The sequence below is a fragment of the Drosophila miranda genome, chromosome 3 (genome assembly GCF_003369915.1).
Source record: "Drosophila miranda strain MSH22 chromosome 3, D.miranda_PacBio2.1, whole genome shotgun sequence".
Classification (NCBI taxonomy): domain Eukaryota; kingdom Metazoa; phylum Arthropoda; class Insecta; order Diptera; family Drosophilidae; genus Drosophila; species Drosophila miranda.
The window spans coordinates 12042810-12064558 of record NC_046676.1 but is presented as its reverse complement, the minus strand read 5'-3'; the positions used below and the strand labels follow the sequence as shown (position 1 = coordinate 12064558).

The 21749-nt window shown below is 43.9% G+C and overlaps 5 protein-coding genes across 6 annotated transcripts in view; 3 read left to right on the top strand and 2 right to left on the bottom strand.

Moving 5' to 3' along the window:
- LOC117188436 (protein panoramix-like) overlaps window positions 1-9243 on the bottom strand; it is a 20341-nt gene extending 11098 nt beyond the window's left edge. The window contains exon 1 of the mRNA XM_033392319.1: window positions 8971-9243. Within this exon, the coding sequence (XP_033248210.1) occupies window positions 8971-9223 (253 nt within the window). The 5' untranslated portion in view covers window positions 9224-9243. The remainder of the gene's footprint in view (window positions 1-8970) is intronic.
- LOC117188435 (protein panoramix-like) lies at window positions 867-21749 on the bottom strand. Of its 2 annotated transcripts, none has more exons than XM_033392318.1 (2): window positions 21288-21749; window positions 867-2580 (listed from the first exon to the last, which is right to left on the bottom strand). In XM_033392318.1, exons 1-2 carry the CDS (start codon window positions 21693-21695, stop codon window positions 964-966), a joined length of 2025 nt encoding a protein of 674 aa, XP_033248209.1. In that variant the 5' UTR covers window positions 21696-21749; the 3' UTR covers window positions 867-963. The 2 variants fall into 2 exon arrangements, with proteins under 2 accessions (XP_033248209.1, XP_033248208.1); XM_033392317.1 differs by having other exon boundaries at window positions 867-2976; window positions 21669-21710.
- Window positions 3999-5652, top strand: LOC117188442 (myb-like protein AA). The gene is made up of 3 exons (XM_033392326.1): window positions 3999-4279; window positions 4944-5237; window positions 5305-5652. The coding sequence occupies exons 2-3, from the start codon at window positions 5000-5002 to the stop codon at window positions 5490-5492; spliced, it is 426 nt and encodes a 141-aa protein (XP_033248217.1). The 5' UTR covers window positions 3999-4279; window positions 4944-4999; the 3' UTR covers window positions 5493-5652.
- Window positions 10251-11890, top strand: LOC117188439 (myb-like protein P). The gene is made up of 3 exons (XM_033392322.1): window positions 10251-10511; window positions 11176-11475; window positions 11543-11890. The coding sequence occupies exons 2-3, from the start codon at window positions 11208-11210 to the stop codon at window positions 11728-11730; spliced, it is 456 nt and encodes a 151-aa protein (XP_033248213.1). The 5' UTR covers window positions 10251-10511; window positions 11176-11207; the 3' UTR covers window positions 11731-11890.
- Window positions 16502-18149, top strand: LOC117188438 (myb-like protein P). Its single transcript, XM_033392321.1, has 3 exons — window positions 16502-16770; window positions 17435-17734; window positions 17802-18149. Exons 2-3 carry the CDS (start codon window positions 17467-17469, stop codon window positions 17987-17989), a joined length of 456 nt encoding a protein of 151 aa, XP_033248212.1. The 5' UTR covers window positions 16502-16770; window positions 17435-17466; the 3' UTR covers window positions 17990-18149.

Below are 21749 nucleotides of genomic sequence, written 5' to 3'. Positions count from 1 at the left end.
AAATCTTTGGCATCCACAATTTCGACGATACGAGAAAACTAAAAACGCAGAATCGTAGAAGATGACTATATCTTCTAGAGTGCAAAATCTGAACCAGATCGTATAATTATTATAGCCAGAATCAAGAAAACAATTTCATTCTTTCTCGCTCTGTCTCTCTCTAACACACAGGTTTCATGGTCGGTTTTGCCAATTGCAAAATATGAGTTCAAGGATCTCAGAACCTATAAGAGCCAGAGCAACCAAATTTGGTATCCACACTCCTGTGATATCGGACCTTGACCGTTTCGTGTCCAAATTTCGCCACACCCCCTTCCGCCCCCGCAAAGGACGAAAATCTGGGGCATCCACAAATCTCAGAGACTATTAAGGCTAGAGTAACCAAATTTGGTATCCGCACTTCTGTTAGATCTCACTATAAAACGTATATCTCAGAATTTCGCCCCACCCCCTTCCGCCCCCACAAAGGACGAAAATCTGTTGCATCCACAATATTGCACATTCGAGAAAACAAAAAACGCAGAATCATAGATAATGACCATATCTATCAGATGGCTCAATCTGGATCAGATCGGATCATTTTTGTAGCCAAAAGCAAGAAATCAATTTGCAGTGGCCACGCAGCGCCCGATGACAAGCTCAGACTGATTTTCTGTCTCTCTCTTTGTCGTGTCGTTTAATATTAGCGGCGTCTGCCGGAGGAGAGCCATACTGACTTAGTATCGGGTATAACTGTAGAGTTGCGGTGTCCGCAGCAACTCACAACGTTCCCCCTCGTTATATTTGTGTGTTTATGTGTATTTATTAATTGTAAACTGATGGATGAGTAGGATAAATGTGTAATGAGAATCTGCATATGGAATACATAAAGTGCTACAGTGTTATATATTTTTGGTTTCTATATGTACGAACTACGAATTATACAAACAATGAAAAGAGAATCAATATACATAGTGTGTTTTTTCATTTGTGTGAACGAAACTCGCGCTTGTTATCCAGAGCAGGTTGAAGGGCTTGGTAGAGTATGCAGGCATGCGCGGGGCTTGGCAGTGTTCGGCAGAGCTCTTGCAAAGAAAACATCACATTCATTTGGGGCGTCGTCAAAAAGGTCATGTCGAAGTCCGGTTCCTGCCAGAAGGCACCTCTCGGCTGTCCCTCCAGTTTTGCCTGAGTGCCGACGCTGTGCGTGTGGGGCCTGAAGTCAGTTTGGGTCGAGGCATTTATGTAAAGGGCCGCAGAATCGAATTCCTCCGGTTCGGAAAATGGTGAATTGAAAAGCTGTTCCTGTTTTAGTTTCAGTATGCGCTGGTTTGGCTGTGCCTTGAGCTGAGCCTGTTTTAGATGATCCACATCGTAGGCCAGTATCCGGAGCAGATCCCTGGTGCTATCGGGCAACGCTTCCATCCCCCATTTAGCCAAATCAATCCTGGTTCCCGGCGCCGAATTGAACTCATAAACCACATTGTAGTTGTTGCATATCGGCGAGGGATTCTCGAAGGCTTCTTTACTCATGAAGGACTCGCTCTTAGGCACTTTGTGTATAGTGTCCACCATAAGGAACTCCTCTTCCTGATCGTCCAATTTTTTCTGCTCGAACAGTTCGAGCACTTGCTTGGCCCGACTCTCGGCTAAGTTGCCCTTTTCTCGTTTTGTCAGCTTTTGTGGTGATGGCTCTGGATTGGCCGTCTCTGCAACGGCCTCATTCTGCTCCTGCTGGCACAACTTCTCGCGATTTACGACTTTGATGTGCCTCTCGTCGTCTCGAACATAAATCCACTCAAACTCCGAATCTGAATCCACTGCGGACGTCGGCGCTTGTTTTATTGTTGCGATGCGCGGCAGGACATTTAATGTTACTCTCACCCTAAGATCACGCTTGCCTTCGACTTCAGTTTGATTATCTTCGCGTAGACGTTTAATAGCCATTTGCTTATGCTCCTGATGGCGTCTTTTTTCGCTTTGATGATCCTCGCGTAGTCGTTTACTTTCCCTTTCATTATCCTCATAGTGGCGTCTATTGTCTCGTGGGTTAGCGTCATGATCGCCTCTTTTGAGCCTGTGATTATCCTCGCGTGGACGCTTGTCCCTTGGTTTATCCTCGTGTTGATGTCTGTTATACCTATGACTGTCGTCGTGGTGGCGTCTATCGTCTCTTGGATTGTGTTCGTGATGGCGTCTATCGTCCCTTGGATTGTGTTCGTGGTGGCGTCTCCTGTCCCGTTGATGCTCTTCGCTTGTGCGTTTATTGTCCCGTGAGGTGCGCTTGTTTTCCTTTTGATTATCATCGACCGGACTGTTACTTTGAGTCCGTTTTTCAGCAACACTTTCCTCAGATTCACCCCTCTTGTGCTTTCGCTTCTTCTTCTTACGCTCATCTGGCTCCTCTTTGAACTGATCCAACTCTTCCAACGCCTTCTGAGTCGCTTCGCGGCACGCTTCAAGTTCTTCCAGGTTGTCCGTTGAGTCTGGCGTAGCTGGTTGGGGCGGTTCCAAGTCCATGTTGTTAATTTCATCCCTGTTGCTGAAACCACTTGGAATGCCCGACAAGCCATGTTCGTCTAACTCCAATTTTTGAATTATATCGAATAGTTCGTCGATTATTGCTGTAACAGTAGCAAAATCGACTTCAGCAGCTGCCGGTTCTGCCTTGACAACTGGAACCTCAGGCTCAGCCATGACAACGGGAGCCTCAGGCTGTGCCTTGACAAGAGGTTCCTCCGGCTCTTCGGTGGCATTAGTTGGACTATTTGGTTTTGTCAGTTCACTTCGCGGAGTACGAGGAAAAGATAGGATCTCGACATCGTCGTGGTCGCTTTCCCATCCATGGCCACTGCAACCGGTCGAGAAATCAGTGGGGTCCGGAGAATGAGGGATTCCAACTGTGCGTAGCGGCGTCTCGTCGTTCTCGTCGAGTCGCCGTAGGCGTAGCGGCGTGGTCTCGTTCTCGCCGAGTTTGGCATTATCTTCTGCTTTTATCTCAACTTTTGAATCACATCAAAGAAAACCGTCCAATCCTCAGAAATATACCAAAATATACCGTCTCATTTTAAAAGTCGTAAATATACCGATGAAAAAACGAACTTAGCCCTCTTAAGCCCCCTCTTTTTAAACAGTTCAACGACTCAAGGTAAATGGCGGAAAATATTACTGATATGATTCCTCTGAGCTACAAAATAACACCCCGATATTTTTCAGCTTAACTGCGCTAAAATAATTCAATTTTCAATATTTTCGGTGGAATATTAAAATACAACCTTGGTCTACAATAGGTTAATGGTTCTCCGTCAAGGATTGGAGACCATATTCCTCGATTTTGATATTCCGTTGAATATTATTAGCTAGATAGAACCTTCAGCCCTGCCCACATAATTTTATTCGATTAATGAATCATTAGAAGATTGGCTAATTTTAAGTTATTATCTTTATTGCGTTCCTTATAAAATAAGGTTTAAGCTAAAAGAATTCCTAATAATTAATGTTTGTACATGACAACTACACGCAATCTACAGAAGTACTACATATTAACTACATTTTTATGTAACATGACACAGGAGAAAATGTTTAGGTTTTGAAAATTGTTTGACAGTGTTTTTTCATATAATGCCCGTGGAAGCAGTGTGAAAAACTGTGAAAACTTTGATGGCAATCGGATCAGGAATTCTATACAGACCGCGTTTTAAAAAATACTGGAAAATATGAAAAGTATACGAATATACAAGGAGTCTGAACTAGACAAGGTGGCTAACAAATATAGGCATAAATAAACTAATTTTAAAAACTCTGGCGTAATTCGAGTAAAATGTATTCTGACAATGCTATCACTTAATGCTAACTATTGGCTAAGTTGTTTTGTTGTCCAAAAAAGTATAAACACATTCATGCGCGTACCTGTAAACCAGTGCTGCCATTTTAGCTTATTTTAATTTTTATCATTTTTATCGAGAAATCGGACAAAACTCATATTTGTTGTTCGTATTTCGGTATATAATGCAATTTTGTGTATGGTAATTTTTCGTTGATAAGTTTCGGGCACACTACCTGTTTGCACATAAACAATGCCGAAAGTGTGTTATAAGCAAAATTTCCGCGATTTGTGGTTAAATGTTGACGAATTTAAGGAGTGACTACACAAAGTACCAACTGACCTGACCCTACAGAAGCGTACTGCTGCCTTTGTAAGGCAACAATTCGGGCCAAGTTGTGCGAGTTACGGCAGCATGATTTGACTAAAAAACACATTGCGTCCATTTTAAAATTGGACCAATTGTCAATGAATCCTGTAAGTGACCAAAGCAGACCAAACCAAAAACCAAACCATATATCATCTGGATCATTCTTTTATGCCTTGTTTGATTTACTTTTATTTTGGCTTGGCTTCGATCTGGACAGTATTATCGTATTATCTATCTATATCTATCTAAAGTACTAAAATTTGAGTTGTGCGACGATTACTAATTCATTCCAATTGTTATATTCGAAAGACGATTAGTTTAGTTTGATTAATTATTGGCCACAAGACATTTAAAATTGTGAACAACCAACCCTCCACCCACACACCACACACCACACATGGCAAGAACTCCAGTCCAACATAAAACATGAACATCTAACAACTAACCCTAACTAAGCCTACCCCCCACAGAGACACCCCTTCCCCACCCAAGAAGAAAGTATCAATCAAATAAATGATAATCTTATGAACAACTCTCTACCACTTGCATTTTATTCAGCTTTACCCATTCTCTCCGTAACTGTGTGTTTGTTTATTTATCGCCCTTTTAACCTCTTTGTTCAGTTTGATGTTCGATGTTAAAAATAAGAACTATTTGTTGGTGTGCTGGTGAACCCATTGGGTGGCTCTGCAGCTGCCACAGCGTGTGGCAGTGGTTCCCTATTACCCTGATAAACCATCCGTACCTTACCCTATCCGTATGATCTTTTAGAGCATGACACACCCACTGGTTGTGGGCCGACTGCATTGCTTACCTCAGCCTCGGCCATGTACACGCATCAGCAGCAGCAGCAGCAGCAGGCGCAGCCTTCGGGTCGCAATTCTATACTGAAGCAGCAGGGGAGTCTCAAGGGCGACAAGCGGGTATCGATTCAACAAACATCGAGCAGTAATCATAACAACAACAACAACAACAACAACAATAATGCCAAGTCAGCAACGAATGTTGAATATATCTCCGAAGGAGCAGGAAGCAAAGTGCGACTAACCGCAAAGCCGCCAGCAGGTAAAGATCGATCAATCGATTAAGTATAAGTTTTTTCCAAAATAATCTACTTAATGTTGTATTTAAGGACTCCGGCCAGCCTCGCTGATCATCACCAGGTCCGATTCCAGCTCACAGTTCCAGCTGCTACGCTCCTCCTCAGTGGACTATGACGACGTGGAGGCCCAAGAGCACCGGACTACGATCCGGACGACACTGCTAGAGCAACAGGAGGAGGATGAAGCGGCACCGTTCGTGTTTACAGCGCGCAAATGATACAATCTGATAGCCAGATGGCAGCCAAGCTTATTTACACAATTTAGATATAGGGCCAGTCTTAAATAAGCTAACTAACTAGCTAATTACTGAAAGAGTTTGCAGCTGGAACTCGAGAGTTGTGGTTCCCCAAAATAGAATGTAATCTAGCAAAAGACAATTGTTTGCATTAGAACTTGTTATACCCGATACTCAAAATGAGTATTGGGGCATATTAGATTTGTGGTAAAAGTGGATGTGTGTAACGTCCAGAAGGAATCGTTTCCGACCCCATAAAGTATATATATTCTTGATCAGCATCAATAGCCGAGTCGATTGAGCCCTGTCTGTCTGTCCGTCTGTCCGTCCCCTTCAGCGCCTAGTGCTCAAAGACTATAAGAGCGAGAGCAACGATGTTTTGGATCCAGACTTCTGTGATATGTCACTCCTACAAGAATATTCAAAACTTTGCCCCGCCCACTTCCGCCCCCACAAAGGGCGAAAATCTTTGGCATCCACAATTTCGACGATACGAGAAAACTAAAAACGCAGAATCGTAGAAGATGACTATATCTTCTAGAGTGCAAAATCTGAACCAGATCGTATAATTATTATAGCCAGAATCAAGAAAACAATTTCATTCTTTCTCGCTCTGTCTCTCTCTAACACACAGGTTTCATGGTCGGTTTTGCCAATTGCAAAATATGAGTTCAAGGATCTCAGAACCTATAAGAGCCAGAGCAACCAAATTTGGTATCCACACTCCTGTGATATCGGACCTTGACCGTTTCGTGTCCAAATTTCGCCACACCCCCTTCCGCCCCCGCAAAGGACGAAAATCTGGGGCATCCACAAATCTCAGAGACTATTAAGGCTAGAGTAACCAAATTTGGTATCCGCACTTCTGTTAGATCTCACTATAAAACGTATATCTCAGAATTTCGCCCCACCCCCTTCCGCCCCCACAAAGGACGAAAATCTGTTGCATCCACAATATTGCACATTCGAGAAAACAAAAAACGCAGAATCATAGATAATGACCATATCTATCAGATGGCTCAATCTGGATCAGATCGGATCATTTTTGTAGCCAAAAGCAAGAAATCAATTTGCAGTGGCCACGCAGCGCCCGATGACAAGCTCAGACTGATTTTCTGTCTCTCTCTTTGTCGTGTCGTTTAATATTAGCGGCGTCTGCCGGAGGAGAGCCATACTGACTTAGTATCGGGTATAACTGTAGAGTTGCGGTGTCCGCAGCAACTCACAACGTTCCCCCTCGTTATATTTGTGTGTTTATGTGTATTTATTAATTGTAAACTGATGGATGAGTAGGATAAATGTGTAATGAGAATCTGCATATGGAATACATAAAGTGCTACAGTGTTATATATTTTTGGTTTCTATATGTACGAACTACGAATTATACAAACAATGAAAAGAGAATCAATATACATAGTGTGTTTTTTCATTTGTGTGAACGAAACTCGCGCTTGTTATCCAGAGCAGGTTGAAGGGCTTGGTAGAGTATGCAGGCATGCGCGGGGCTTGGCAGTGTTCGGCAGAGCTCTTGCAAAGAAAACATCACATTCATTTGGGGCGTCGTCAAAAAGGTCATGTCGAAGTCCGGTTCCTGCCAGAAGGCACCTCTCGGCTGTCCCTCCAGTTTTGCCTGAGTGCCGACGCTGTGCGTGTGGGGCCTGAAATCAGTTTGGGTCGAGGCATTTATGTAAAGGGCCGCAGAATCCAATTCCTCCGGTTCGGAAAATGGTGAATTGAAAAGCTGTTCCTGTTTTAGTTTCAGTATGCGCTGGTTTGGCTGTGCCTTGAGCTGAGCCTGTTTTAGATGATCCACATCGTAGGCCAGTATCCGGAGCAGATCCCTGGTGCTATCGGGCAACGCTTCCATCCCCCATTTAACCAAATCAATCCTGGTTCCCGGCGCCGAATTGAACTCATAAACCACATTGTAGTTGTTGCATATCGGCGAGGGATTCTCGAAGGCTTCTTTACTCATGAAGGACTCGCTCTTAGGCACTTTGTGTATAGTGTCCACCATAAGGAACTCCTCTTCCTGATCGTCCAATTTTTTCCGCTCGAACAGTTCGAGCACTTGCTTGGCCCGACTCTCGGCTAAGTTGCCCTTTTCTCGTTTTGTCAGCTTTTGTGGTGATGGCTCTGGATTGGCCGTCTCTGCAACGGCCTCATTCTGCGCCTGCTGGCACAACTTCTCGCGATTTACGACTTTGATGTGCCTCTCGTCGTCTCGAACATAAATCCACTCAAACTCCGAATCTGAATCCACTGCGGACGTCGGCGCTTGTTTTATTGTGGCAATGCGCGGCAGGACATTTAATGTTGCTCTCACCCTAAGATCACGCTTGCCTTCGACTTCAGTTTGATTATCTTCGCGTAGACGTTTAATAGCCATTTGCTTATGCTCCTGATGGCGTCTTTTTTCGCTTTGATGATCCTCGCGTAGTCGTTTACTTTCCCTTTCATTATCCTCATAGTGGCGTCTATTGTCTCGTGGGTTAGCGTCATGATCGCCTCTTTTGAGCCTGTGATTATCCTCGCGTGGACGCTTGTCCCTTGGTTTTTCCTCGTGTTGATGTCTGTTATACCTATGACTGTCGTCGTGGTGGTCTATCGTCTCTTGGATTGTGTTCGTGATGGCGTCTATCGTCTCTTGGATTGTGTTCGTGATGGCGTCTATCGTCCCTTGGATTGTGTTCGTGGTGGCGTCTATCGTCTCTTGGATTGTGTTCGTGATGGCGTCTATCGTCTCTTGGATTGTGTTCGTGGTGGCGTCTATCGTCTCTTGGATTGTGTTCGTGATGGCGTCTATCGTCTCTTGGATTGTGTTCGTGATGGCGTCTATCGTCTCTTGGATTGTGTTCGTGATGGCGTCTATCGTCTCTTGGATTGTGTTCGTGATGGCGTCTATCGTCCCTTGGATTGTGTTCGTGGTGGCGTCTCCTGTCCCGTTGATGCTCTTCGCTTGTGCGTTTATTGTCCCGTGAGGTGCGCTTGTTTTCCTTTTGATTATCATCGACCGTACTGTTACTTTGAGTCCGTTTTTCAGCAACACTTTCCTCAGATTCACCCCTCTTGTGCTTTCGCTTCTTCTTCTTACGCTCATCTGGCACCTCTTTGAACTTATCCAACTCTTCCAACGCCTTCTGAGTCGCTTCGCGGCACGCTTCAAGTTCTTCCCGGTTGTCCGTTGAGTCTGGCGTAGCTGGTTGGGGCGGTTCCAAGTCCATGTTGTTCTTTTCATCCCTGTTGCTGAAACCACTTGGAATGCCCGACAAGCCATGTTCGTCTAACTCCAATTTTTGAACTATATCGTTTTCGCGGAGACCATCGAATAGTTCGTCGATTATTGCTGTAACAGTAGCAAAATCGACTTCAGCAGCTGCCAGTTCTGCCTTGACAACTGGAACCTCAGGCTCAGCCATGACAACGGGAGCCTCAGGCTGTGCCTTGACAAGACTATTTGGTTTTGTCAGTTCACTTCGCGGAGTACGAGGAAAAGATAGGATCTCGACATCGTCGTGGTCGCTTTCCCTTCCATGGCCACTGCAACCGGTCGAGAAATCAGTGGGGTCCGGAGAATGAGGGATTCCAACTGTGCGTAGCGGCGTCTCGTCGTTCTCGTCGAGTCGCCGTAGCCGTAGCGGCGTGGTCTCGTTCTCGCCGAGTTTGGCATTATCTTCTGCTTTTATTTCAACTTTTACCTCAGTTTCGTTCATATTTCTACAACATTTTGAATCACATCACAGAAAACCGTCCAATCCTCAGAAATATACCAAAATATACCGTCTCATTTTAAAAGTCGTAAATATACCGATGAAAAAACGAACTTAGCCCTCTTAAGCCCCCTCTTTTTAAACAGTTCAACGACTCAAGGTAAATGGCGGAAAATATTACTGATATGATTCCTCTGAGCTACAAAATAACACCCCGATATTTTTCAGCTGAACTGCGCTAAAATAATTCAATTTTCAATATTTTCGGTGGAATATTAAAATACAACCTTGGTCTACAATAGGTTAATGGTTCTCCGTCAAGGATTGGAGACCATATTCCTCGATTTTGATATTCCGTTGAATATTATTAGCTAGATAGAACCTTCAGCCCTGCCCACATAATTTTATTCGATTAATGAATCATTAGAAGATTGGCTAATTTTAAGTTATTATCTTTATTGCGTTCCTTATAAAATAAGGTTTAAGCTAAAAGAATTCCTAATAATTAATTTTTGTACATGACAACTACACGCAATCTACAGAAGTACTACATATTAACTACATTTTTATGTAACATGACACAGGAGAAAATGTTTAGGTTTTGAAAATTGTTTGACAGTGTTTTTTCATATAATGCCCGTGAAAGCAGTGTGAAAAACTGTGAAAACATTAATGGCAAACGGATCAGGAATTCTATACAGACCGCGTTTTAAAAAATACTGGAAAACAATATGAAAAGTATACGAATATACAAGGAGTCTGAACTAGACAAGGTGGCTAACAAATATTGGCATAAATAAACGAATTTTAAAAACTCTGGCGTAATTCGAGTAAAATGTATTCTGACAATTCTATCACTTAATGCTAACTATTGGCTAAGTTGTTTTGTTGTCCAAAAAAGTTGTCCAAAAAGCGCGTACCTGTAAACCAGTGCTGCCATTTTAGCTTATTTTAATTTTTATCATTTTTATCGAGAAATCGGACAAAACTCATATTTGTTGTTCGTATTTCGGTATATAATTTTTCGTTGATAAGTTTCGGGCACACTACCTGTTTGCACATAAACAATGCCGAAAGTGTGTTATAAGCAAAATTTCCGCGATTTGTGGTTAAATGTTGACGAATTTAAGGAGTGACTACACAAAGTACCAACTGACCTGACCCCACAGAAGCGTACTGCTGCCTTTGTAAGGCAACAATTCGGGCCAAGTTGTGCGAGTTACGGCAGCATGCGTTGACTAAAAAACACATTGCGTCCATTTTAAAATTGGACCAATTGTCAATGAATCCTGTAAGTGACCAAAGCAGACCAAACCAAAAACCAAACCATATATCATCTGGATCATTCTTTTATGCCTTGTTTGATTTACTTTTATTTTGGCTTGGCTTCGATCTGGACAGTATTATCGTATTATCTATCTATATCTATCTAAAGTACTAAAATTTGAGTTGTGCGACGATTACTAATTCATTCCAATTGTTATATTCGAAAGACGATTAGTTTAGTTTGATTAATTATTGGCCACAAGACATTTAAAATTGTGAACAACCAACCCTCCACCCACACACCACACACCACACATGGAAAGAACTCCAGTCTAACATAAAACATGAACATCTAACAACTAACCCTAACTAAGCCTACCCCCCACGGAGACACTACTTCCCCACCCAAGAAGAAAGTATCAATCAAATAAATGATAATCTTATGAACAACTCTCTACCACTTGCATTTTATTCAGCTTTACCCATTCTCTCCGTAACTGTGTGTTTGTTTATTTATCGCCCTTTTAACCTCTTTGTTCAGTTTGATGTTCGATGTTAAAAATAAGAACTATTTGTTGGTGTGCTGGTGAACCCATTGGGTGGCTCTGCAGCTGCCACAGCGTGTGGCAGTGGTTCCCTATTAACCTGATAAACCATCCGTACCTTACCCTATCCGTATGATCTTTTAGAGCATGACACACCCACTGGTTGTGGGCCAGCAATGACGACTGCATTGCTTACCTCAGCCTCGGCCATGTACACGCATCAGCAGCAGCAGCAGCAGCAGGCGCAGCCTTCGGGTCGCAATTCTATACTGAAGCAGCAGGGGAGTGTCAAGGGCGATAAGCGGGTATCGATTCAACAAACATCGAGCAGTAATCATAACAACAACAACAACAACAACAATAATGCCAAGTCAGCAACGAATGTTGAATATATCTCCGAAGGAGCAGGAAGCAAAGTGCGACTAACCGCAAAGCCGCCAGCAGGTAAAGATCGATCAATCGATAAAGTATAAGTTTTTTCCAAAATAATCTACTTAATGTTGTATTTAAGGACCCCGGCCAGCCTCGCTGATCATCACCAGGTCCGATTCCAACTCACAGTTCCAGCTGCTACGCTCCTCCTCAGTGGACAATGACGACGTGGAGGCCCAAGAGCACCGGACTACGATCCGGACGACACTGTTAGAGCAACAGGAGGAGGATGAAGCGGCACCGTTCGTGTTTACAGCGCGCAAATGATACAATCTGATAACCAGATGGCAGCCAAGCTTATTTACACAATTTAGATATAGGGCCAGTCTTAAATAAGCTAACTAACTAGCTAATTACTGAAAGAGTTTGCAGCTGGAACTCGAGAGTTGTGGTTCCCCAAAATAGAATGTAATCTAGCAAAAGACAATTGTTTGCATTAGAACTTGTTATACCCGATACTCAAAATGAGTATTGGGGCATATTAGATTTGTGGTAAAAGTGGATGTGTGTAACGTCCAGAAGGAATCGTTTCCGACCCCATAAAGTATATATATTCTTGATCAGCATCAATAGCCGAGTCGATTGAGCCCTGTCTGTCTGTCCGTCTGTCCGTCCCCTTCAGCGCCTAGTGCTCAAAGACTATAAGAGCGAGAGCAACGATGTTTTGGATCCAGACTTCTGTGATATGTCACTCCTACAAGAATATTTCAAAACTTTGCCCCGCCCACTTCCGCCCCCACAAAGGGCGAAAATCTTTGGCATCCACAATTTCGACGATACGAGAAAACTAAAAACGCAGAATCGTAGAAGATGACTATATCTTCTAGAGTGCAAAATCTGAACCAGATCGTATAATTATTATAGCCAGAATCAAGAAAACAATTTCATTCTTTCTCGCTCTGTCTCTCTCTAACACACAGGTTTCATGGTCGGTTTTGCCAATTGCAAAATATGAGTTCAAGGATCTCAGAACCTATAAGAGCCAGAGCAACCAAATTTGGTATCCACACTCCTGTGATATCGGACCTTGACCGTTTCGTGTCCAAATTTCGCCACACCCCCTTCCGCCCCCGCAAAGGACGAAAATCTGGGGCATCCACAAATCTCAGAGACTATTAAGGCTAGAGTAACCAAATTTGGTATCCGCACTTCTGTTAGATCTCACTATAAAACGTATATCTCAGAATTTCGCCCCACCCCCTTCCGCCCCCACAAAGGACGAAAATCTGTTGCATCCACAATATTGCACATTCGAGAAAACAAAAAACGCAGAATCATAGATAATGACCATATCTATCAGATGGCTCAATCTGGATCAGATCGGATCATTTTTGTAGCCAAAAGCAAGAAATCAATTTGCAGTGGCCACGCAGCGCCCGATGACAAGCTCAGACTGATTTTCTGTCTCTCTCTTTGTCGTGTCGTTTAATATTAGCGGCGTCTGCCGGAGGAGAGCCATACTGACTTAGTATCGGGTATAACTGTAGAGTTGCGGTGTCCGCAGCAACTCACAACGTTCCCCCTCGTTATATTTGTGTGTTTATGTGTATTTATTAATTGTAAACTGATGGATGAGTAGGATAAATGTGTAATGAGAATCTGCATATGGAATACATAAAGTGCTACAGTGTTATATATTTTTGGTTTCTATATGTACGAACTACGAATTATACAAACAATGAAAAGAGAATCAATATACATAGTGTGTTTTTTCATTTGTGTGAACGAAACTCGCGCTTGTTATCCAGAGCAGGTTGAAGGGCTTGGTAGAGTATGCAGGCATGCGCGGGGCTTGGCAGTGTTCGGCAGAGCTCTTGCAAAGAAAACATCACATTCATTTGGGGCGTCGTCAAAAAGGTCCTGTCGAAGTCCGGTTCCTGCCAGAAGGCACCTCTCGGCTGTCCCTCCAGTTTTGCCTGAGTGCCGACGCTGTGCGTGTGGGGCCTGAAATCAGTTTGGGTCGAGGCATTTATGTAAAGGGCCGCAGAATCCAATTCCTCCGGTTCGGAAAATGGTGAATTGAAAAGCTGTTCCTGTTTTAGTTTCAGTATGCGCTGGTTTGGCTGTGCCTTGAGCTGAGCCTGTTTTAGATGATCCACATCGTAGGCCAGTATCCGGAGCAGATCCCTGGTGCTATCGGGCAACGCTTCCATCCCCCATTTAACCAAATCAATCCTGGTTCCCGGCGCCGAATTGAACTCATAAACCACATTGTAGTTGTTGCATATCGGCGAGGGATTCTCGAAGGCTTCTTTACTCATGAAGGACTCGCTCTTAGGCACTTTGTGTATAGTGTCCACCATAAGGAACTCCTCTTCCTGATCGTCCAATTTTTTCCGCTCGAACAGTTCGAGCACTTGCTTGGCCCGACTCTCGGCTAAGTTGCCCTTTTCTCGTTTTGTCAGCTTTTGTGGTGATGGCTCTGGATTGGCCGTCTCTGCAACGGCCTCATTCTGCGCCTGCTGGCACAACTTCTCGCGATTTACGACTTTGATGTGCCTCTCGTCGTCTCGAACATAAATCCACTCAAACTCCGAATCTGAATCCACTGCGGACGTCGGCGCTTGTTTTATTGTGGCAATGCGCGGCAGGACATTTAATGTTGCTCTCACCCTAAGATCACGCTTGCCTTCGACTTCAGTTTGATTATCTTCGCGTAGACGTTTAATAGCCATTTGCTTATGCTCCTGATGGCGTCTTTTTTCGCTTTGATGATCCTCGCGTAGTCGTTTACTTTCCCTTTCATTATCCTCATAGTGGCGTCTATTGTCTCGTGGGTTAGCGTCATGATCGCATCTTTTGAGCCTGTGATTATCCTCGCGTGGACGCTTGTCCCTTGGTTTTTCCTCGTGTTGATGTCTGTTATACCTATGACTGTCGTCGTGGTGGTCTATCGTCTCTTGGATTGTGTTCGTGATGGCGTCTATCGTCTCTTGGATTGTGTTCGTGATGGCGTCTATCGTCCCTTGGATTGTGTTCGTGGTGGCGTCTATCGTCTCTTGGATTGTGTTCGTGATGGCGTCTATCGTCTCTTGGATTGTGTTCGTGGTGGCGTCTATCGTCTCTTGGATTGTGTTCGTGATGGCGTCTATCGTCTCTTGGATTGTGTTCGTGATGGCGTCTATCGTCTCTTGGATTGTGTTCGTGATGGCGTCTATCGTCTCTTGGATTGTGTTCGTGATGGCGTCTATCGTCCCTTGGATTGTGTTCGTGGTGGCGTCTCCTGTCCCGTTGATGCTCTTCGCTTGTGCGTTTATTGTCCCGTGAGGTGCGCTTGTTTTCCTTTTGATTATCATCGACCGTACTGTTACTTTGAGTCCGTTTTTCAGCAACACTTTCCTCAGATTCACCCCTCTTGTGCTTTCGCTTCTTCTTCTTACGCTCATCTGGCACCTCTTTGAACTTATCCAACTCTTCCAACGCCTTCTGAGTCGCTTCGCGGCACGCTTCAAGTTCTTCCCGGTTGTCCGTTGAGTCTGGCGTAGCTGGTTGGGGCGGTTCCAAGTCCATGTTGTTCTTTTCATCCCTGTTGCTGAAACCACTTGGAATGCCCGACAAGCCATGTTCGTCTAACTCCAATTTTTGAACTATATCGTTTTCGCGGAGACCATCGAATAGTTCGTCGATTATTGCTGTAACAGTAGCAAAATCGACTTCAGCAGCTGCCAGTTCTGCCTTGACAACTGGAACCTCAGGCTCAGCCATGACAACGGGAGCCTCAGGCTGTGCCTTGACAAGACTATTTGGTTTTGTCAGTTCACTTCGCGGAGTACGAGGAAAAGATAGGATCTCGACATCGTCGTGGTCGCTTTCCCTTCCATGGCCACTGCAACCGGTCGAGAAATCAGTGGGGTCCGGAGAATGAGGGATTCCAACTGTGCGTAGCGGCGTCTCGTCGTTCTCGTCGAGTCGCCGTAGCCGTAGCGGCGTGGTCTCGTTCTCGCCGAGTTTGGCATTATCTTCTGCTTTTATTTCAACTTTTACCTCAGTTTCGTTCATATTTCTACAACATTTTGAATCACATCACAGAAAACCGTCCAATCCTCAGAAATATACCAAAATATACCGTCTCATTTTAAAAGTCGTAAATATACCGATGAAAAAACGAACTTAGCCCTCTTAAGCCCCCTCTTTTTAAACAGTTCAACGACTCAAGGTAAATGGCGGAAAATATTACTGATATGATTCCTCTGAGCTACAAAATAACACCCCGATATTTTTCAGCTGAACTGCGCTAAAATAATTCAATTTTCAATATTTTCGGTGGAATATTAAAATACAACCTTGGTCTACAATAGGTTAATGGTTCTCCGTCAAGGATTGGAGACCATATTCCTCGATTTTGATATTCCGTTGAATATTATTAGCTAGATAGAACCTTCAGCCCTGCCCACATAATTTTATTCGATTAATGAATCATTAGAAGATTGGCTAATTTTAAGTTATTATCTTTATTGCGTTCCTTATAAAATAAGGTTTAAGCTAAAAGAATTCCTAATAATTAATTTTTGTACATGACAACTACACGCAATCTACAGAAGTACTACATATTAACTACATTTTTATGTAACATGACACAGGAGAAAATGTTTAGGTTTTGAAAATTGTTTGACAGTGTTTTTTCATATAATGCCCGTGGAAGCAGTGTGAAAAACTGTGAAAACATTGATGGCAAACGGATCAGGAATTCTATACAGACCGCGTTTTAAAAAATACTGGAAAACAATATGAAAAGTATACGAATATACAAGGAGTCTGAACTAGACAAGGTGGCTAACAAATATTGGCATAAATAAACGAATTTTAAAAACTCTGGCGTAATTCGAGTAAAATGTATTCTGACAATTCTATCACTTAATGCTAACTATTGGCTAAGTTGTTTTGTTGTCCAAAAAAGTTGTCCAAAAAGCGCGTACCTGTAAACCAGTGCTGCCATTTTAGCTTATTTTAATTTTTATCATTTTTATCGAGAAATCGGACAAAACTCATATTTGTTGTTCGTATTTCGGTATATAATGCAATTTTGTGTATGGTAATTTTTCGTTGATAAGTTTCGGGCACACTACCTGTTTGCACATAAACAATGCCGAAAGTGTGTTATAAGCAAAATTTCCGCGATTTGTGGTTAAATGTTGACGAATTTAAGGAGTGACTACACAAAGTACCAACTGACCTGACCCCACAGAAGCGTACTGCTGCCTTTGTAAGGCAACAATTCGGGCCAAGTTGTGCGAGTTACGGCAGCATGCGTTGACTAAAAAACACATTGCGTCCATTTTAAAATTGGACCAATTGTCAATGAATCCTGTAAGTGACCAAAGCAGACCAAACCAAAAACCAAACCATATATCATCTGGATCATTCTTTTATGCCTTGTTTGATTTACTTTTATTTTGGCTTGGCTTCGATCTGGACAGTATTATCGTATTATCTATCTATATCTATCTAAAGTACTAAAATTTGAGTTGTGCGACGATTACTAATTCATTCCAATTGTTATATTCGAAAGACGATTAGTTTAGTTTGATTAATTATTGGCCACAAGACATTTAAAATTGTGAACAACCAACCCTCCACCCACACACCACACACCACACATGGAAAGAACTCCAGTCTAACATAAAACATGAACATCTAACAACTAACCCTAACTAAGCCTACCCCCCACGGAGACACTACTTCCCCACCCAAGAAGAAAGTATCAATCAAATAAATGATAATCTTATGAACAACTCTCTACCACTTGCATTTTATTCAGCTTTACCCATTCTCTCCGTAACTGTGTGTTTGTTTATTTATCGCCCTTTTAACCTCTTTGTTCAGTTTGATGTTCGATGTTAAAAATAAGAACTATTTGTTGGTGTGCTGGTGAACCCATTGGGTGGCTCTGCAGCTGCCACAGCGTGTGGCAGTAGTTCCCTATTACCCTGATAAACCATCCGTACCTTACCCTATCCGTATGATCTTTTAGAGCATGACACACCCACTGGTTGTGGGCCAGCAATGACGACTGCATTGCTTACCTCAGCCTCGGCCATGTACACGCATCAGCAGCAGCAGCAGCAGCAGGCGCAGCCTTCGGGTCGCAATTCTATACTGAAGCAGCAGGGGAGTGTCAAGGGCGATAAGCGGGTATCGATTCAACAAACATCGAGCAGTAATCATAACAACAACAACAACAACAACAATAATGCCAAGTCAGCAACGAATGTTGAATATATCTCCGAAGGAGCAGGAAGCAAAGTGCGACTAACCGCAAAGCCGCCAGCAGGTAAAGATCGATCAATCGATAAAGTATAAGTTTTTTCCAAAATAATCTACTTAATGTTGTATTTAAGGACCCCGGCCAGCCTCGCTGATCATCACCAGGTCCGATTCCAACTCACAGTTCCAGCTGCTACGCTCCTCCTCAGTGGACAATGACGACGTGGAGGCCCAAGAGCACCGGACTACGATCCGGACGACACTGTTAGAGCAACAGGAGGAGGATGAAGCGGCACCGTTCGTGTTTACAGCGCGCAAATGATACAATCTGATAACCAGATGGCAGCCAAGCTTATTTACACAATTTAGATATAGGGCCAGTCTTAAATAAGCTAACTAACTAGCTAATTACTGAAAGAGTTTGCAGCTGGAACTCGAGAGTTGTGGTTCCCCAAAATAGAATGTAATCTAGCAAAAGACAATTGTTTGCATTAGTTCTTGTTATACCCGATACTCAAAATGAGTATGGTAAAAGTGGATGTGTGTAACGTCCAGAAGGAATCGTTTCCGACCCCATAAAGTATATATATTCTTGATCAGCATCAATAGCCGAGTCGATTGAGCCCTGTCTGTCTGTCCGTCTGTCCGTCCGTCCGTCTGTCCCTCTGTCCGTCCCCTTCAGCGCCTAGTGCTCAAAGACTATAAGAGCGAGAGCAACGATGTTTTGGATCCAGACTTCTGTGATATGTCACTCCTACAAGAATATTTCAAAACTTTGCCCCGCCCACTTCCGCCCCCACAAAGGGCGAAAATCTTTGGCATCCACAATTTCGACGATACGAGAAAACTAAAAACGCAGAATCGTAGAAGATGACTATATCTTCTAGAGTGCAAAATCTGAACCAGATCGTATAATTATTATAGCCAGAATCAAGAAAACAATTTCATTCTTTCTCGCTCTGTCTCTCTCTAACACACAGGTTTCATGGTCGGTTTTGCCAATTGCAAAATATGAGTTCAAGGATCTCAGAACCTATAAGAGCCAGAGCAACCAAATTTGGTATCCACACTCCTGTGATATCGGACCTTGACCGTTTCGTGTCCAAATTTCGCCACACCCCCTTCCGCCCCCGCAAAGGACGAAAATCTGGGGCATCCACAAATCTCAGAGACTATTAAGGCTAGAGTAACCAAATTTGGTATCCGCACTTCTGTTAGATCTCACTATAAAACGTATTTCTCAGAATTTCGCCCCACCCCCTTCCGCCCCCACAAAGGACGAAAATCTGTTGCATCCACAATATTGCACATTCGAGAAAACAAAAAACGCAGAATCATAGATAATGACCATATCTATCAGATGGCTGAATCTGGATCAGATCGGATCATTTTTGTAGCCAAAAGCAAGAAATCAATTTGCAGTGGCCACGCAGCGCCCGACGACAAGCTCAGACTGATTTTCTGTCTCTCTCTTTGTCGTGTCGTTTAATATTAGCGGCGTCTGCCGGAGGAGAGCCATACTGACTTAGTATCGGGTATAACTGTAGAGTTGCGGTGTCCGCAGCAACTCACAACGTTCCCCCTCGTTATATTTGTGTGTTTATGTGTATTTATTAATTGTAAACTGATGGATGAGTAGGATAAATGTGTAATGAGAATCTGCATATGGAATACATAAAGTGCTACAGTGTTATATATTTTTGGTTTCTATATGTACGAACTACGAATTATACAAACAATGAAAAGAGAATCAATATACATAGTGTGTTTTTTCATTTGTGTGAACGAAACTCGCGCTTGTTATCCAGAGCAGGTTGAAGGGCTTGGTAGAGTATGCAGGCATGCGCGGGGCTTGGCAGTGTTCGGCAGAGCTCTTGCAAAGAAAACATCACATTCATTTGGGGCGTCGTCAAAAAGGTCATGTCGAAGTCCGGTTCCTGCCAGAAGGCACCTCTCGGCTGTCCCTCCAGTTTTGCCTGAGTGCCGACGCTGTGCGTGTGGGGCCTGAAGTCAGTTTGGGTCGAGGCATTTATGTAAAGGGCCGCATAATCGAATTCCTCCGGTTCGGAAAATGGTGAATTGAAAAGCTGTTCCTGTTTTAGTTTCAGTATGCGCTGGTTTGGCTGTGCCTTGAGCTGAGCCTGTTTTAGATGATCCACATCGTAGGCCAGTATCCGGAGCAGATCCCTGGTGCTATCGGGCAACGCTTCCAGCCCCCATTTAGCCAAATCAATCCTGGTTCCCGGCGCCGAATTGAACTCATAAACCACATTGTAGTTGTTGCATATCGGCGAGGGATTCTCGAAGGCTTCTTTACTCATGAAGGACTCGCTCTTAGGCACTTTGTGTATAGTGTCCACCATAAGGAACTCCTCTTCCTGATCGTCCAATTTTTTCCGCTCGAACAGTTCGAGCACTTGCTTGGCCCGACTCTCGGCTAAGTTGCCCTTTTCTCGTTTTGTCAGCTTTTGTGGTGATGGCTCTGGATTGGCCGTCTCTGCAACGGCCTCATTCTGCTCCTGCTGGCACAACTTCTCGCGATTTACGACTTTGATGTGCCTCTCGTCGTCTCGAACATAAATCCACTCAAACTCCGAATCTGAATCCACTGCGGACGTCGGCGCTTGTTTTATTGTGGCGATGCGCGGCAGGACATTTAATGTTACTCTCACCCTAAGATCACGCTTGCCTTCGACTTCAGTTTGATTATCTTCGCGTAGACGTTTAATAGCCATTTGCTTATGCTCCTGATGGCGTCTTTTTTCGCTTTGATGATCCTCGCGTAGTCGTTTACTTTCCCTTTCATTATCCTCATAGTGGCGTCTATTGTCTCGTGGGTTACCGTCATGATCGCCTCTTTTGAGCCTGTGATTATCCTCGCGTGGACGCTTGTCCCTTGGTTTTTCCTCGTGTTGATGTCTGTTATACCTATGACTGTCGTCGTGGTGGCGTCTATCGTCTCTTAGATTGTGTTCGTGATGGCGTCTATCGTCTCTTGGATTGTGTTCGTGATGGCGTCTATCGTCTCTTGGATTGTGTTCGTGGTGGCGTCTATCGTCCCTTGGATTGTGTTCGTGGTGGCGTCTATCGTCTCTTGGATTGTGTTCGTGATGGCGTCTATCGTCTCTTGGATTGTGTTCGTGATGGCGTCTATCGTCTCTTGGATTGTGTTCGTGATGGCGTCTATCGTCTCTTGGATTGTGTTCGTGATGGCGTCTATCGTCCCTTGGATTGTGTTCGTGGTGGCGTCTCCTGTCCCGTTGATGCTCTTCGCTTGTGCGTTTATTGTCCCGTGAGGTGCGCTTGTTTTCCTTTTGATTATCATCGACCGGACTGTTACTTTGAGTCCGTTTTTCAGCAACACTTTCCTCAGATTCACCCCTCTTGTGCTTTCGCTTCTTCTTCTTACGCTCATCTGGCACCTCTTTGAACTTATCCAACTCTTCCAACGCCTTCTGAGCCGCTTCGCGGCACGCTTCAAGTTCTTCCCGGTTGTCCGTTGAGTCTGGCGTAGCTGGTTGGGGCGGTTCCAAGTCCATGTTGTTCTTTTCATCCCTGTTGCTGAAACCACTTGGAATGCCCGACAAGCCATGTTCGTCTAACTCCAGTTTTTGAATTATATCGTTTTCGCGGAGACCATCGAATAGTTCGTCGATTATTGCTGTAACAGTAGCAAAATCGACTTCAGCAGCTGCCGGTTCTGCCTTGACAACTGGAACCTCAGGCTCAGCCATGACAACGGGAGCCTCAGGCTGTGCCTTGACAAGACTATTTGGTTTTGTCAGTTCACTTCGCGGAGTACGAGGAAAAGATAGGATCTCGACATCGTCGTGGTCGCTTTCCCATCCATGGCCACTGCAGCCGGTCGAGAAATCAGTGGGGTCCGGAGAATGAGGGATTCCAACTGTGCGTAGCGGCGTCTCGTCGTTCTCGTCGAGTCGCCGTAGCCGTAGCGGCGTGGTCTCGTTCTCGCCGAGTTTGGCATTATCTTCTGCTTTTATTTCAACTTTTACCTCAGTTTCGTTCATATTTCTACAAAATTTTGAATCACATCACAGAAAACCGTCCAATCCTCAGAAATA

Coding starts and splice junctions, on each gene's coding strand:
- LOC117188442 (XM_033392326.1), top strand. CDS start 5,000: ATGTACACGCATCAGCAGCAGCAGCAGCAGCAGGCGCAGCCTTCGGGT. Junction 5,238..5,304: donor AACCGCAAAGCCGCCAGCAG/GTAAAGATCGAT, acceptor GTTGTATTTAAG/GACTCCGGCCAGCCTCGCTG.
- LOC117188439 (XM_033392322.1), top strand. CDS start 11,208: ATGACGACTGCATTGCTTACCTCAGCCTCGGCCATGTACACGCATCAG. Junction 11,476..11,542: donor AACCGCAAAGCCGCCAGCAG/GTAAAGATCGAT, acceptor GTTGTATTTAAG/GACCCCGGCCAGCCTCGCTG.
- LOC117188438 (XM_033392321.1), top strand. CDS start 17,467: ATGACGACTGCATTGCTTACCTCAGCCTCGGCCATGTACACGCATCAG. Junction 17,735..17,801: donor AACCGCAAAGCCGCCAGCAG/GTAAAGATCGAT, acceptor GTTGTATTTAAG/GACCCCGGCCAGCCTCGCTG.
- LOC117188435 (XM_033392317.1), bottom strand. CDS start 21,695: ATGAACGAAACTGAGGTAAAAGTTGAA. Junction 2,977..21,668: donor AAACTGAGGTAAAAGTTGAA/ATAAAAGCAGAA, acceptor TCAAAAGTTGAG/ATAAAAGCAGAAGATAATGC.